This window comes from Dasypus novemcinctus, chromosome 3 (assembly GCF_030445035.2).
Source record: "Dasypus novemcinctus isolate mDasNov1 chromosome 3, mDasNov1.1.hap2, whole genome shotgun sequence".
Classification (NCBI taxonomy): Eukaryota; Metazoa; Chordata; class Mammalia; order Cingulata; family Dasypodidae; genus Dasypus; species Dasypus novemcinctus.
The window spans coordinates 139,299,722-139,314,995 of NC_080675.1; the positions used below are offsets into that span (position 1 = coordinate 139,299,722).

A 15,274-nucleotide genomic window follows, 5' to 3' on the forward strand; every position below is an offset into this window, starting at 1 on the left:
GGAGTCTGACTTTCTGGGTGTGGGGGCAGCCGGACTAGGGCTCCGGAGTCCCACGGGTGGGGCCTGCCGATGCCCTGTGCTGGCGGCGGGGAGCGCTCCCGGAGACGCAGCCAGGGGCACCTGCGGAGCCCAGCGCGGCCCCTCCTTCTGGACTGACGGCTCTGAGCCCCGGGCGGGCCGCGGGGGCAGCCGCGGGCACCTGCAGCCTGACCCGCAGCCGCGGAGGCCGCCGCAGCCGCGCTCGGGTGAGACCGGGGGGCCGCGGCGGTGGTGGCGAGGGGTCTCGAGGAGCCGCCTGCGCCCGCCTCAGACCCGCCTCGTGCCGCGCGCCGCGCCCCGCGCCAGCCGCGCGCCCCCGCCCTCGGCCCCCGCGCCGCGCCGGCAGGAGCGCGCCGAGGACCGCGCGGCGGCGCGATGGAGGAGGAGCGGGTGTGGGAGGCCCACGGCGGTGAGTCCCCCGGGCGGGGGGCCGCGGGACGGCAGAGCCACCGGGACACGCTCCGAGAGCGGCGCCGCGGCCTGGGCGCACGAGCGGCGCGCGCTGGGCGGGGCGGCCGAGGCTGCGGTCGGCGCGGTCTGCGCGGCTGCCCCCGCTTGGGACTCTTCTGGGGTGCCGAGCGGAACACGGACGGGTCGAGGGGACCTTGCCCGTCAGTCGGGAGCTCAGGGGAACCACCCGCCCAGACGGCGGGGAGCTGCGGCCGCGGAGGCGTTAGCTAGAAATGCTAATGGTAATGGCGATCCTTTATTGAGTACTTATTTTGTGTCAGGCTCTGAGCTAAGACAGGCGCATTATTTTTTATATTCACAGCGGCTGGATGGGTAAGACCTATTATAATCTGCATTTTGCATATGAGAAAGCTGAGGCACAGAGTGCCTAAGTAAAACTGGTAGAAATGCTGAAGGCCTCAGCTCAGGGAGAATCTTGGGTCTGGATGGAGAGTGGCGTCCATGTGGGATGGGAACCTGGGACCCAGTGGAGAGCTGCTGGCGTGTGCGACAGGTGGGCTGAGGGGACTTCAGAGCCTTCTTCACGGAGTGTGCCCAGCGCCCGGCCTCTAGGTGGGTAGTAGTGTCTGGTGTGGGGATTTGGCTGCACTGCAGGGAGAGGGGAGAGAAGGATGTCAGTGTCATCTTTTTAAAAAAATCTCATTTATTTATTTATTTCTCCCCACCCACTTATTGTTTGCACTTGCTGTGTCTGTTCCTCTTCCTTGTTTCTTTAGGAGGCGCGGGAACCCAACCTGGGACCTCTGATGTGGGAGGGAGGCACTTAATCACTTGAGCCACCTCCACTCCCTGCTTTGCTGTGTCTCTCATTATGTTTTTCCTCATGTCTCTTGGTGCATCATCTTGTTGTGGCAGCTTGCTGCACCTGCCCATCGTGCCTGCTCACTGTCTTCTTTAGGAGGTACTGGGAACCGAACCAGGGATGTCCCATGTGGTAGGCAGGAGCCCAGTTGCTTGAGCCACATCTGCCTCCCAGTGTTATCTTGCAAGTCCTCAGTTCCACAGCTCTGGCGAGTGCTGCCCGTTGAACACAGTGGCTTGCCCCTTTAATACCTATACTGTACAAAATACTGAGGCAGAGTGTATCTACTTAGGTGAGGGATGGGGTTAGAGGTGGGGGGCTCCATCAAAGTGCTATTTCAAAGGGGGTACAAGGTTCTGCCTGGGGCAGATGATCGCTTCAACAGGGTCTTTAAAGAATGTGCAGCAGTGGAGCACTGAGGTGTGTGGACGGGAATTCTGGGCAGTGCCCTCCAGCACGGGGGAAGGCTTGGAGGTCAGGAGTGCACTGTGAACTTTATTTGGCCAAAGAGGGTGCCTGGGTGTGAGGGAGAAGGGAAGAGATAAGCCTGGATTAATTTCATCTCCTGAACTTCTCAGGCCTGGCTCTGTGCAGGGCTCCTTGCTGCCCATTTGACCCTTGAATGTTTGCCCTCACAGACCAGGCCACTCCCCTCAGGCTTCACCTGAGACAGAGGCTATCAGAGCTGGAAAGGACTTGTACAGCCCCTGTTCTTCATCTTCTCCCAATTTTACAGCCCAGTAGATTGAGGTCCCCAAGGGGAAGGTGACTAGCTCAGGGTCTCGCTGCTGGAAATTAGCAGAGCAGATACTCTAGTATACCCCAGCCTCTCTAAGCTCACACCTAAAATGCCAGTTCCTTTCCCAAACTTGGCAAGTGTTGGCTTTACAGCCAAGAGGTTAAGGAAAGGAAAGTGGATACAATGTTCATCAGAGATACTTGGGACCTGAGTGGGGTCCTTCCAGAGCTTGTCTGTTTCTTTGAGAAGGGCCGCTCCTCACCTGCAAGGGAAGGCAGGCCCCTTTGGGGGTGTGGAAGGGTGGAACTATCGCTGGGAACCACATTTGGAAGGTGTCCCTCCGAAATATTCTGCTCCTGCCCCCGAAGTGGAGTGAAGCTTCCTCTCCCTCAAAGACTCTTTCTTGTCTTTTATCTGAGCTTGTATTTTGGGTTCCCAGGAGGCGCATGAGTCTTTTTTTTTTTTTTAAGATTTATTTATTTATTTATTTCTCTCCCCTTCCCGCCCCACCCCGGTTGTCTGTACTCTATGTCTATTTGCTGTGTCTTCTTTGTCCACTTCTGTTGTTGTCAGCCGCACGGGAATCTGTGTCTTTTTGTTGCGTCATCTTGTTGTGTCAGCTCTCTGTGTGTGTGGCACCATTCCTGGGCAGGCTGCACTTTGTCTCACGCTGGGCGGCTCTCCTTACGGGGTGCACTCCTTGCACATGGGGCTCCCTTACGTGGGGGAAACCTCTGCGTTGCAGGGCACTCCTTGCATGCATCAGCACTGTGCATGGGCCAGCTCCACACGGGTCAAGGAGGCCCAGGGTTTGAACCGTGGACCTCACATGTGGTAGGCAGATGCCCTATCCATTGGGCCAAGTCTGCTTCCCCCCATGTGAATCTTAATTGGAGCATCATCTTATAGTTCAAAGGCCCCTGAAGGGATTTAATGATTCTTTTATCACTCATTCATTTAACAATTATATGCCAGTGCCTGGATTTAGGGGATACAACAGCAAACAAATCAGACGAAAATTCCTCCCTTTGTGGGGTGTATACCATAATCAAAGAAACCTAATAAATGTGTAAATATAGCATGTATTGATGGTGATGGGGACAATGGAGAAAACAGTGCAGGGAAAGGGGTAGGGGCTTCACTGGCTCAGGAGCCCCTGAATGAAGGAGGCACCATCACCTCAAGGTCTTTGGACACCAAAATTTATTCTCTGACACTTTGCCTTGGAGCAATAATAGTGATGATGATGATGTTGATGATGTATGCACCATGTCCCAGATACGATGTTCGTAGCTTATTTCTAATCCTTCTAATATTCCTGTGGGGCAGTTCCCACCCCCATTTTGCAGATGAGGAAACTGAGGCGTGGGCTAATTAAGTCATACAGCCAGGAAGTGTCCCAGAGTTGAACCCAGGGCCCTGGCAGCAGCTCTGAGGTCCACAGGTTGTACCAGTGAGGCCCCAGAAAGCTCAAGACCTTCTCCTACATCTGGAAATATGGAATTTATTGGGAAAATCTACCTGCATGGCAGGCCTGTCTGTCATCTCAATGCACCCTCGCCTTCCCTGCCAAGACACTGGCCTCCGTTTCTGGATACACAGAGGAGCTGGGGCCAGTCACGTTGGCCCAAACATGCAGGATGTAGGTTTGGCAGCAATGCAACTGCAAGATTCCTTGCCCTGCAGTTACTGTGCAGAGGGCCAGCAAATACTTGTCTTCTGTGCTAATGAGTCTGAACTCTTCTGGAGAAAGGACAGGCATCTTTTAGTGCCAGGGACTGTGGGTGTCGCTTCTGGGAGTAGGGTTTCGTGGCTGCTGCCCTGTGCCCGGCTCTGGGGCTGCTGCGCGCTGTGGGCGGGTCAGGAAGGGTCAGGTGTGCCAGGAGCTTGCCGTCTAGCCAAGCCGACCAGCTGTAGTCACAAGCCAGGGGCAGGCGGGGTGATGGGAAGACGAAGGCCCGGTGGGGTGGGCCGTAGACCAGGGCACCGGGGCTGGGTCCTTGAGGCTCGGCCACTAACCAGCTGTGTGATTGTCTTGGTTTCCTAGGGCTGCATAACAAAGTACCACAAATTAGGTGACTTAACACAACAGAAATGTATCCTGTGTGTTAGGGCTCTCCCGGGAAATAGAACTGACAGGATCTAGAGAGAGGAATTGGCTCATGCGATCCTGGGGATCGGCAGGTCTGAACTCCATAGGGCAGGCCGCAAGTTGGGAACTCTGTGGAAGGTCTGGATGAACTCCCCAGGAGAAACTGGCTGGCTGAAATAAAGAGAGAAACCCCTGGGACTGCTGAACGCGTCAGTTCTCCCGCTCGGGCCTTCGGCTGTCTGGATGGGCTCCTGTCGTTGCTGAAGGCAGAATCCTGTGGTGATTGTAGCTGGAGTCGCCACGCGTGCAGTCAACTGACCAATGACTTAGGTCCACAAAACGTCCTCAGACTGAGGCAGCCAGGCCGCTGCTGGCTTGACCAAATGACTGGACGCCGTAACCCAGCCAGGCTGGCACATGAACTTCACCGCCACCCTCTGGAGGCTAGAGGTCTGCACTCGAGGTGTCAGCGAGGCCACACTCCCACTAAAGGTTCTGGGGGCGGGGTGGGGGTCCTCCCTGGCCTCGCCCAGCCTCCGGTGGCTCGTGGCGGCACAGTCTCTGCCTCTGTCTGCACGGGGGCTTTCCCCCTGCATACCCCTCTTCTTACAGGACCTCAGTCATTGGGTTTAGGGCCCACCCGGGTCCTGCAGGACCTCATCTCGATTACGTCCGCTAAGACCCTCTTTACAGACGAGGCCGCGCGCTGCGTTTCCGGGTGGATGTGGGTTTAGGAGGTGCACTGCTCAACCCACTACGCTGAGCCGGGGCCCACCACTGCCTGCAGAGGGGGCTGCAGGGGGAGCTCTGAGGGTCCCTCTAGTCTGAGACTCTGGGATAAAGGTGCAGCCGGGAGGGTGAGAGGAAGGCGGAGAAGAGAGCCCAGCGAAGGTGAGTCAGGGTGGGCCTCAGGGGGCTGGGGAGACCCCGAGGTGCAGGAGCAGCGCGAGTGAAGGCGTGGAGGGGGCAGCACGCTGTGGGGAGCTCAGTCAACTTGGACAGACCCGTGGAAAACAGTTACTGTCTCGGGGGGAGAATGAACTCCCCCACCCGGAGGGCAGTTCTGGGGAAGGGGCCATGGAAACCCCCGGATGAAGGTGACGGGGCCTCGCCGCTCCCTCATTTCTGTAGTTTTGAGCCCTGGTCGTGCGGACGTGGCCTGTCTGGGGAGTCCTGAAGGAGAGCCCCCGGCGCCCCCCACCCAATTCCTGGCTGGAAGACCCTCCCCCTGGAAATGTTCCGGGCAGGGGCCTGCTGTTCACTGCAGCCCCTTTTTCTCTCCCCAGTGCTTCCTCTGGAGAGGCAGCTGCACGACGCCGCCCGGCGGAACCACGTCTGGAGGATGGAGGAGCTCATCGGGAGGAGAGTGAACGTCAGGGCCAGAAACCACGTGCGTCAGCGGCTCCCCCGCGGGGAGAGCTCCAGGGCGACAGCTCCATGGGGGCAGTTCACTGAGCCGGGGCCTGCTGCCCACCAGGCCTGGGCCAGGGGGCAGGAGGGCAGGGGAAGGGGCAGAGGGAGAAGCCGGTCCTTCTGGTGGGGGCCGTGGGGACAGCCCAGGCTTCACGTCGGGCAGCCCCTTCCCGCCCTGGGCCTTTTGGCTGTCAGGAGCGTCTTAGAGGAGATGCCAGGGGAGGTTAGCGGAGGCTGAAGGTGGCGGGGGCGGGATTCCTGACCCGCAGCAGGGGCTGCACTGTGGGGGGTGGGCAGTATGTGCTTTGGGGCACTTGTCCATTTATTTCCCGATGGTCCTTGCTCCCCCCTTGAGAGGTGGGGAGGGCAGGAAGCATTAGTCCTATTAATAGTTCAAGGCTGGCACAGAGAGGGGCAGTAAGCCACCTTAGGTCACACGGCATGCTATTGGTGACTGGAGCCTTGGTTTCAACTCCGGGACAAGCACTTGTAAGGGAACACATAAAATGATAAGATGCTAAAGCGAGAAGGACCCTTTTACTCATAGACTCATTCATTCATTCATTCATTCTTCATTCATTCAGTATTTATTAAGGGCTACTGTGCCCAGTGCTGTGCTAGGTGCTGGGGACAGAGCACCACGTGTGACAGTCGTGGTCTCTGCCCTCAGGGAGCCATTGGTGGGGGAGGTCAGGCCTTAAACAGTGTCTCACAAACAATTCCTTTCCTTTGGGCTAAGTTGCTGGGAAAGCAGGTGGGGGATGGCAGGGCACCCAGTCTGGAAGGGCCAGGGAAGGCTTCCTGAGGAAGTGACACTTCTGCAGGAAGGTGGAGCATGAGCCAGGTGGGGAAGGCGAGGCTCCAGGGGGAGGGAAGGAGCCAGGTGAGGAAGGCGAGGCTCCAGGGGGAGGGAAGGAGGCAGGTGAGGAAGGCGAGGCTCCAGGTGGAGGGAAGGAGGCAGGTGAGGAAGGCGAGGCTCCAGGGGGAGGGAAGGAGGCAGGTGAGGAAGGCGAGGCTCCAGGCGGAGGGAAGGAGGCCGGTGAGGAAGGCGAGGCTCCAGGGGGAGGGAAGGAGGCAGGTGGGGAAGGCGAGGCTCCAGGGGGAGGGAAGGAGCTGCAGAAGCAGCCCCAGAGAGGGGATGTGACTTGCCCGAGGCCACCCAGTAAGTCAGGGTTCCCTTTTGTTGTGCTTCATAGGCTGCAAACTCCAGAGGGCAGTGGGCCTGTGGGTCAGAGGCTCAGGTGTCCCGAGGGTGGTGTGGGAGCGAGCGGGGCCTGTCAGGCCCGGCAGCCCATTTTGAGGGAAGGAGGGCCCAGGCCCTCAGGTGTCCTCCAGGGGCCTGGGATTCCTTTGAGATCCTGGGCTTGTAAAGCAGTCCTAGGTGGTCGGTTGTTGTGGGTTGGAGGGAGCGTGCAGTGGCTCAGCAGCTAAGGGGGCTGTGCAGGAAGCCGGCCGGAGCGGCTGGCGCTGCGTGGAGAAGGGATTCTGCCTGGCGCTTAGGAAACACCCCTGGAGGTAGTAAGCGTTTCAGGAGCTTGATACCCTCAGGCTGCTCTGGATCGTTTAGAAGATAGAGCCATATACGTAGTGTGGTAAAATGTTAAAAGTTGGTAAATCTGGGTGTCTGGGTAGGGAGTCTTCTGGAGTTCTCTGTATTGGTTTTGTATTATTTTTACAACTGTACTGTAAACTTGAAATTATTTCAAAATAAAAAAAGGGGATTCTGCTTGCAGGAGGCATAGGCATCTTCTGCCCACTTCCTGTCACGTGCCCAGGAAATAACCACACTCCCTCAGACGGAGGAAGGAGCAGGGTGTCCGGGGCCGGTGGGGACAGGGACTGCAGCGTGGCATGAGGGGCGGGCAGGCCCTTCGAGGGGCCTTCGTTCCTAGCTCATTTTCTCATTGAGGGCCCACTGGGCACCTGGGCACAGAGGAACGAGGCACAGCTGAGCCCTGAGCCGCTCGCGGTGGGAGGCAGTTCCCACAACCCAGAGAGGTCAAGTTGGGGCAGGGGTATGTGAAAGGAAGGAGTCAGCCCTGGGGCAGGGGTGGGGGGAGGGAGACCTGCAGAAGACCTCACAAGGAGGAGATGCTAAGCTGGGCTTTACCACTGAATGAGCCCTTGCTAGGTGAGTGACAGAGGGAAGAGCATTTGGGCCCCTGGAACAGCAGGTGCAAAGGCTCAGAGGTATGAAATCACGTGGCTGTCTCAGGAAACCAGGTCATTCAGTGTGATGGTGGTGGACAGGGAAAAGGCAGAAGAGGTGGACAGGGGCTCTAGCCTTGAGAGTCTTAGAGGTTGTGGGTTGCTTAGGTCATGGAGTCAGGTCTCCTGTCCAGGCCTCCTGACCTGTGGTTTGTCCATCCTTGCTGTGCGCGGATTACTGCTCACAGGGTTCTTGTCCTCGTGGGGCTCCCGTTCTAGTGGGGCAGACGGGCCCTCCACAAGTAAACGAACGAGCCCCGTCGTCTCCGGTCATGGTACGAGCTGTGAGGACAATAAGCAGAGGACTGGAACAGGGTGGGGCTGCTTCAGATGGGGCGCCCAGGAAGGGCCTCTCCGAGGAGGGGACCTTGGAGCTGGGAGCTGGGAGCTGGGTGTTGAGAAGGAATCAGCCACCGGCTCCCCCCGCAGAGGGAACAGCAAGGAGAAGGCTTCGAGGTGGAAGTTGGCATTTCTGAGCAGCAGAAAGCAAAATGGTTTGGCTGGCATGGGGTGGGCACCACGAGAGAAGCGCATGGAGGCGGGCAGTGCCAGGTGGGCAGGGCCTCGTGGGCCCGGGGCTTGGAGTCTGTCCCAGGAGCAGTGGAATGCTTGAAGGGTTTCAGGCGGGGACTGCTGGGCCCTGTGATTTTTTTTTTTAATTAATTAATTTTTTAAAATGTTACATTAAAAAAATATGAGGTCCCCATATATCCCCCACCCCCCTCACCCCACTCCTCCCACCTCAACAACCTCTTTCATCATCGTGGCACATTCATTGCATTTGGTGAATGCGTTTTGGAGCACTGCTGCACCACATGGACAGTGGTGTACATTGTAGTTTACACTCTCCCCCAGTCCTCCCAGTGGGCCACGGCAGGACATACAATGTCCAGCATCTGTCCCTGCAGTACCACCCAGGACAACTCCAAGTCCCAAAAATGCCCCACATCATAGTTCTTCTTCCCTCTCCCTGCCCTCAGCAGCTACCATGGCTACTTTCTCCACATTAATGCTACATTTTCTTCGATTACTAATCACAATAGTTCCAGAATAGACTATCAGTAAGTCCACTCTAATCCATACTCTCTTCCTCCATCCCCTGATGGTCATGTCCACTCCACCTCTATATCAAGACAGGGCTTAGACTCCACATGGTCGATGGATGCGATTCTCCTGCTTGCAGTTGGAGGCACTCTTGGCTCCCTGGTGTGGTGGTTGACCCTCTTCACCTCCCTGTCAGCTGGCTGGAGTAAATTCATTAAACCAGAGTGTAGGAGTTGCAGGTCTGTTGAGGCTCAGGGCCTGGCCATCCCATGCACAGTCCAGAGATTGAGGTCCCCTGAGCATACCCCAAACCCCAGCGCCAACCACAGGTCCAGTAAAAGTGACAGGAGAGGCTTGTGAACAAAGATCACATCTGAGTCCAGCTGCATCACACTCAGGAACACAAACTCCAAAGTAGGGCCCACTGACATGGCACTGAACTCCATCTGCCATGATTGGGTTTTATTACCTTCACTGGGGCTACTGTCGTGTGAGGAGGAGGAGGGGGCCGGTGTGGCGCCCGGTCCCCAGCCAGCTGCGAGCCAGGCCTGTCCCGCCTGCAGAGCGGCTGTCAGGGTGGGGAGGGGGCAGGTGGGGGCGGCCAACTGTGGGCGCCTGACTTCTCTCCTCTCCCTCCCGGCAGGTGGGCAGGGTGGCCCTGCACTGGGCCGCGGGCGCGGGGCACGAGCAGGCTGTGCGGCTGCTCCTGGAGCACGAGGCTGCCGTGGACGATGAGGATGCGGTAGGCGGCCTGCACGGCGGGCGTCTGTGTGTGCGTGCATCTACCTGCATGTGGGGGGGGCAGCTGAGCTATCACAAGTCCACGAGCCAACAGTCCTTGCTGAGGTTGCCATGGATACGCAGCTGCACGGGTGCAGGGTGGGCGGGGAGTCGGTCTTCAGGCCAGTGACATCCCCGCCCAGTGATAAAGATCTCTCGGTTGTCAAGGGCCTGTCAGTTCTCAGAAAGGCTTTTCAGTGACACCTGGTGAACAAGAGGGAGAGACACGGGCCATCGGGCCATCGAGCAGATAACTGGGTGGGTTGACGGAGGCCTGATTAATAGTCACCAGGAGGAGGGTTTCTCATGATGTGCCACAGGGCTCTGCCCTGGCTAGCGTGTTAATCAAGGATTTGGATAAAGGCTAATAGTCTTCAGTGCTCCCTCTCAGCAGTGGGCTGCCTGCCAATTTGTTGGCAAGACAAAAGGTTGAACCTGACAATGATATCTGGCAGGGATTCATTTAAGGGCCTAAATTTATATATTCGAAAAGTTATAGTCTTTGCTGTACAGATGTAGCTGTCTAGGAAATACTTTTCTTTGTTCCGACTTCTCTTCCAGGTTCCACCAAGAGGGGGGCTTGATGACAAGTTGCAGTCAAGGTAGTTCTAGGAGGAGAATGTCTAGGCGCCTTAGTCTGAGTTTTCCAGTGAAACAAGAGCTTCTTGCATCGGCCCTTTACTTTCAAAAACCCCCATTATCACCATCTCACTCTGTTACTTCTTTCAGGGACTGAGTGAGAAAAGTAGACATGAGGGGGAACCTGAAGAGGGAGTCCTTGAATAAATCCTCTTTAATTTTTTTTTTTAATTTTATATTTCAATTAAAAAAATTTTTTTGAGGAGGTATCAGGGATTGAACCTGGGAACTCATATGTGGGAAGCAGGTGCTCAGCCACTGAGCTACACCCCTCCCCCTTTCTGGTTCTTTTGCTAGCAGCAGTAAATGCATTTTGAAAAACAAGGAGGCTGGTGGGCATGCCTGCTTTCCTAACAGGATGGTGGAGGAGACGCAGTGAAGAAGGCAGGTCCTGCTGTTAGGGCAAGGTCCCTAGTGACGTGCCACAGGGCTCTGTCCCGGACGGTTCCTGGAAACTATGCAGGAGGGATGCTGACCCAGGACCGTGGAGCATCCCTGGGGCTCCCATTGGCAGGAGGCTCGGGCTCCCATGACTCGCCTCCCCAGCCTGAGCCTCCCCAAGCTCCTGTGGCTCCTCCCTCTGGACTGTGCTGTGTGCTTCTTCGTTCCCTCCTCCTCCAGGCAGTCCACCGTTACTGATATTCTAGCAGGAGCTGAGCTCTGGGCCAGCCTCTTTGGCTCCAGTCCCTGTTTAAGGATCTGGCAGGTCCGAGACCCTCCCCCTGGTTAGAGAAGGAAGGGCTTAGATTCTCGTGGTCCCTGCTGGCTCTTACTTCCAGCTTCTGCTCAATTTTTGCCATCTTCTTGGTATTTTAGAAATAGTCCTTTGTCTCCACCCTGGTGGTACCCCAGACGTGGAAATCAGTTTTTCTCCCCAGTTTCCACAGAGACCCCATTAACACAAGGCCTTTGGTGTGGGATGGACTTCCAAAATAAGAGGTGGAGGCGAATGACATCGCGGGAAAACGACATGAAAACCATCGAGTCCTGTTTTCAAAGCTCCATGGCCCTGGCCCTGTCTTGGGCCCACCTTTTGCTCTCCCGCCTCTTCACGGCTGTCCTTGCCTCTCCCCACCCTTCCCCTGCAAATTCCTGTCCGTTTCCAAGGCCAAGCAGTGAAACTCTCTTAGGAGGCTCAGGTGCCTGCTGGATTTCACCTTTCACCCCAACCGCTTGTCAAGGCTTTTACCCACAGACAGTCCCTCCTTGGAGGAATTCTGTCCCAGCCACCAGGACCCCTTGTTCCTGGCACTCCTCACGAAGTCTCCCCATGCAGCCAGGAGGGAGACCACCGTGGGCCAGAGTGCAGCGGGCTAGGGTGGGCGCCCTCCCCACCAGGGGTCCAGGCTGTGGCACGGGCTGATGCAGACGGCCGGGCGGCCGGCCTCCCCTGCCCCCTGGCTCCACACCCCGGGGCGGCTTGGAGTGGGCTGGGGGTGGGGGCAGCTCAGGAGGCCTCAGGCCCCTTGGCGCTCCTTGGGATGGGCTCTGCATTTCTGCTCCCGGCTGGACTTTGGGCGCGTTTGCCATGCTAGACCTGCTCCTCACGCTGTGGCCCATCACGAGGCCACGCTGTGGGCTGATCCTGTGCAAGACGGGCCTTTCACCTCACCCGGGGGCCTAGGGCCACACGTGGCCCTTTCTCTGAGGGATGATATGTGCTGGTTAACGAACCCCTGACTCAGGGACTTTGAGGGTGCCATCGTGAACTGGAGGTGGGCAGCACAGCCTCTAGGCCAAAGCTGATGATAGTTCCTCAGTTCTGCTCAGGTGCACCGCCCCTAAGGAGAAACAGTGAAAAAGCAGCCCAAGGCGGGTGGCCGCCCCCCGATGCCTCCTGGGGGGTGCCCTTCTCGGGGAAGGGAAGACTCGGGTGGTGGGGGCAAGGCTGTCCTCGAATGCAGAACCCCACGAGGCCTGAGGTGGAGGAAGCGCGCCCTGCGGACAGGAGCGGGGCGACCTGGGGGACAGACCAGGCGCATTTTAGTTCCTCCAAAGGGCCGGTGGAGTAGAAACTACAGGGACGCACATTTCAGTACAGCCCGAGAAGGGACTTGTACCGGGGAGCGGTGTGACAGGACAGTGGGCACCGTGGGAGGGGCTGGGGGCCATCCTGGACCCCCTCACCTTGAGGCGATTTCAACAGTCGGGTCTCCAGTGCCAGCCCAGGGTGGAGTCTTCACCCGTCATGGCAAACCCGAAAATAAAGACGATGTGTTTTTGTGTAGCTATATTTGGAGAGAATATATTCTGAACATTTCACAGAAATTCTGCAAAACTTTTGGCGTTGAAATGGCCTTTCTTTACGAAACGATGGTGTGAGTAGATGGCAGCGGTTTTAATATTTTATTTTTTAACCTGTAAAGGAAAGAAAGTTGGCATTAGCGTACAGCCCCTACGAGAAGAGAAATTGCTGGTCACAAGATGTCGCGACGTGGATGGGGGGCCGGCAGCACGGCCGCGCCGCCCCCGCACCCACCCCTTCGCCTCCCCGTGTCCCCCCCAGTTTGGGATGAACGCCCTTCTCCTGTCTGCCTGGTTCGGCCACTTGCGGGTTCTTCAGCTCCTGGTCAACTCCGGGGCCAAGACCCGCTGTGAGAACAAGGTAAGGCGTCAGCTGCAGCCTCCCTGCCGCCACCTGCCCCTCGGAGGCCTCTCTGCCCTGGTGTTGTTTTTCTCGTGTCCCCACCCGCCTTCCTCCCGCCCCCCCGTGCAGCGGCCTGCTCCCACCTGCGGCCTCTGTCCCCACTTGCCGCCTTCGCCCCGCCTGTCCCCCAGCCCTCCTCCCCCCTCTGCCTCTGCCGGCCCCAACTTGCCCGGCCTCTGAGGCCTCCGCTGGGCCTGAGCTCAGGCCCGGGGAGCCGGGACCTTCAGCTGCCCCCTGTGGGGTCGGGAGACGGGCCTGGGGGTGCCTCCTCCTCCGGCATGGAAAGCCTGGGATCCTCCTTCTTTTGATCCCCCCCCAACCTCTACTACTCTGGGATGTGGGGACAGTCCTGAGCCCTCGGGCCAGAGTCCTCATTTACAAAAGAGGAATCCCAGCTCCAGGCTGATAGGGCGGTGGGGAAGGCGAGATGGGAGCGAGCGGGGCCCTGCTCCACCCCCCGCCGGCCCTGTCTCCCTGCGGGCCGTGTGCGGAAGGAGCACAGGCACCACGTACCAAATTTGGGGACTTTGGGCGAGTTACTGTAATCTTGAGCCTCAGTTTCACAATGGAAAGTGGGGCTGCTTGTGCCCACCTCCCAGGTCAGGGAGAGGCAAGAGCAGCGCTGAGTGCAGAGTCCTCGGCGCAGTGCCTGGCACCCCAGGAGCCCCTTAGCCCGGCCGTCTCCTCGCAGCGCACCGGTGTGTGCTGTGGTGTGTGTGGGGGGCCCTGCGGGGGATCTCTGTCCCCGCAAGCCAGGGTGCTGGAAGCCCCCCACTGGTGCCTCTCCTCTTAGGGTCTGGTGGCCTGTCAAGAGGCAAACATTTCTGGCCATTGTGCCTTCAGCTAGGGGCTCTCACCTTGGGTCCTTGGAGAGAATCCAGGGGATCCATGAACTTGGGTGGGAAACAATTACATACTTATTTTCACCAACGTCTACTTGAAAATGTAGCATTTCTTACAACGATGAGTGTAGGCAACAAACCACCATAGCGTTGGTATTACTTTGGACTTGGTCACCGATAGAAGAGGCAGCTATTTTCATATCACACTACAGCTTTTGCAGTTATCTTGAAATCCTATTTATCTTCATCACTTATTAGAAATTATGGTAGTTATTAGACCTCCTCTAGATTTCATTGTTTGATGGATTAATAAAGAAGCACATATAGGGAAGCGGATTTGGCTCAACTAATAGAGCATCCGCCTACCATATAGGAGGTCCAGGGTTCAAACCCAGAGCCTCCTGGCCCGTATGGTGATCTGGACCATACACAGTGCTGCCATGCATAAGGAGTGCCATGCAGGGGAGCCCCACGCGCAAGGAAAGCTGCCCTGCACAGAAAAAGCACAGCCTGCCCAGGAGTGGCACTGCACACATGGAGAGCTGACACAGCAAGATGATGCAACAAAAAAAATAGACACAGATTCCCCGTACCGCTGACAAGAATGCAAACGGACAAAGAAGAACACACAGCAAATGGACACAGAGAGCAGACAGTGGGGTGGGGTGGGAGAAGGGGAGAGGAAAAAAAAACACATATATTACTAGATCAGAAATTTTTTTTAATACTTTGATTACTTTGTTTTAATAGAATTGGTTTCCTTTTGTAGTATGTAGAATAATGGCTCCCCAGAGATGTCAACATGCTAATCCCCAGAACCTGTGGATGGCAAAAGGGGCTTTGCCATGTGATTAAGTTAAGGACCTTGAGATGGAGAGAGAATCCTGGATTATCCATGTGTGTCCAGTGTAATCACAAAAGTCCTTATAAAGCAGGAGTTCTTTTTTTTTTTTTAAGTTTTATTTAATTAATTTATTTCTCCCCATCCCCTTGTTCTTTGCACTTGCTGTGTCTTTTCATCTTCCTTGTTTTTGTAAGAGGCACTGGGGATTGAATTCGGGACCTCTGATGTGGGAGGGAGGCATTGCTTGAGCCATCTCTGCTCTCTGCTTTGTTATGTCTCTCATTATGTTTTCCTCCTTGTGTCTCACGTCACGTCATCTTGTTGTGCCAGCTGGCTCCGCCTGCCTGCCACGTCAGCTTGCCGTCTTGCTTGTCTTCTTCAGGAGGCCCTGCAAACCTAACCATAGGCCTCCCTTGTGGTAGGCGGGAGCTCAATTGCGTGAACCACATCCACTTCCCAAGGCAGGGGTTCTTAACAAGGGGACTGTGAGCTTGAGTTGAAATTCAAAAAAACATTATTCCTTTGGGGACGTGTTGACACGGGTATGATATATTTATTAAATAATATACAGTATGGTGTGGACTTAGTAAGGGGTCCGTGGTTTTTACTGGCAAAAGGGTCTGTGGAACAAAAAAGGTTAAGAAGCCCTGCATAAAGGGAACGAGGGAGGCAGGAGGGTCAGAGAAGGCGACGTGATGCTGGAGCAGAGGTGGC

The 15,274-nt window shown here is 56.6% G+C and overlaps 1 protein-coding gene across 8 annotated transcripts in view; it reads left to right on the plus strand.

Annotated features, from left to right (window-relative positions):
* The first annotated feature begins 389 nt into the window (after positions 1 to 389).
* The window catches only part of ANKDD1A (ankyrin repeat and death domain containing 1A), a 59,002-nt gene continuing 44,117 nt past the window's right edge, over positions 390 to 15,274 (plus strand). For 4 of the 8 annotated variants that reach the window (XM_071214241.1, XM_004455488.3, XM_023587941.3 and 1 more), the window contains exons 1-4: positions 704 to 1,062; positions 5,430 to 5,533; positions 9,452 to 9,550; positions 12,734 to 12,832. In XM_071214241.1, coding sequence (XP_071070342.1) covers positions 897 to 1,062; positions 5,430 to 5,533; positions 9,452 to 9,550; positions 12,734 to 12,832 — 468 coding nt within the window. In that variant the 5' untranslated portion in view covers positions 704 to 896. Of the gene's footprint in view, positions 449 to 703; positions 1,063 to 5,429; positions 5,534 to 9,451; positions 9,581 to 12,733; positions 12,833 to 15,274 lie in introns of those variants that run through there. The other 4 variants (XM_058294343.2, XM_071214242.1, XM_058294341.2 and 1 more) reach the window with 2 other exon arrangements.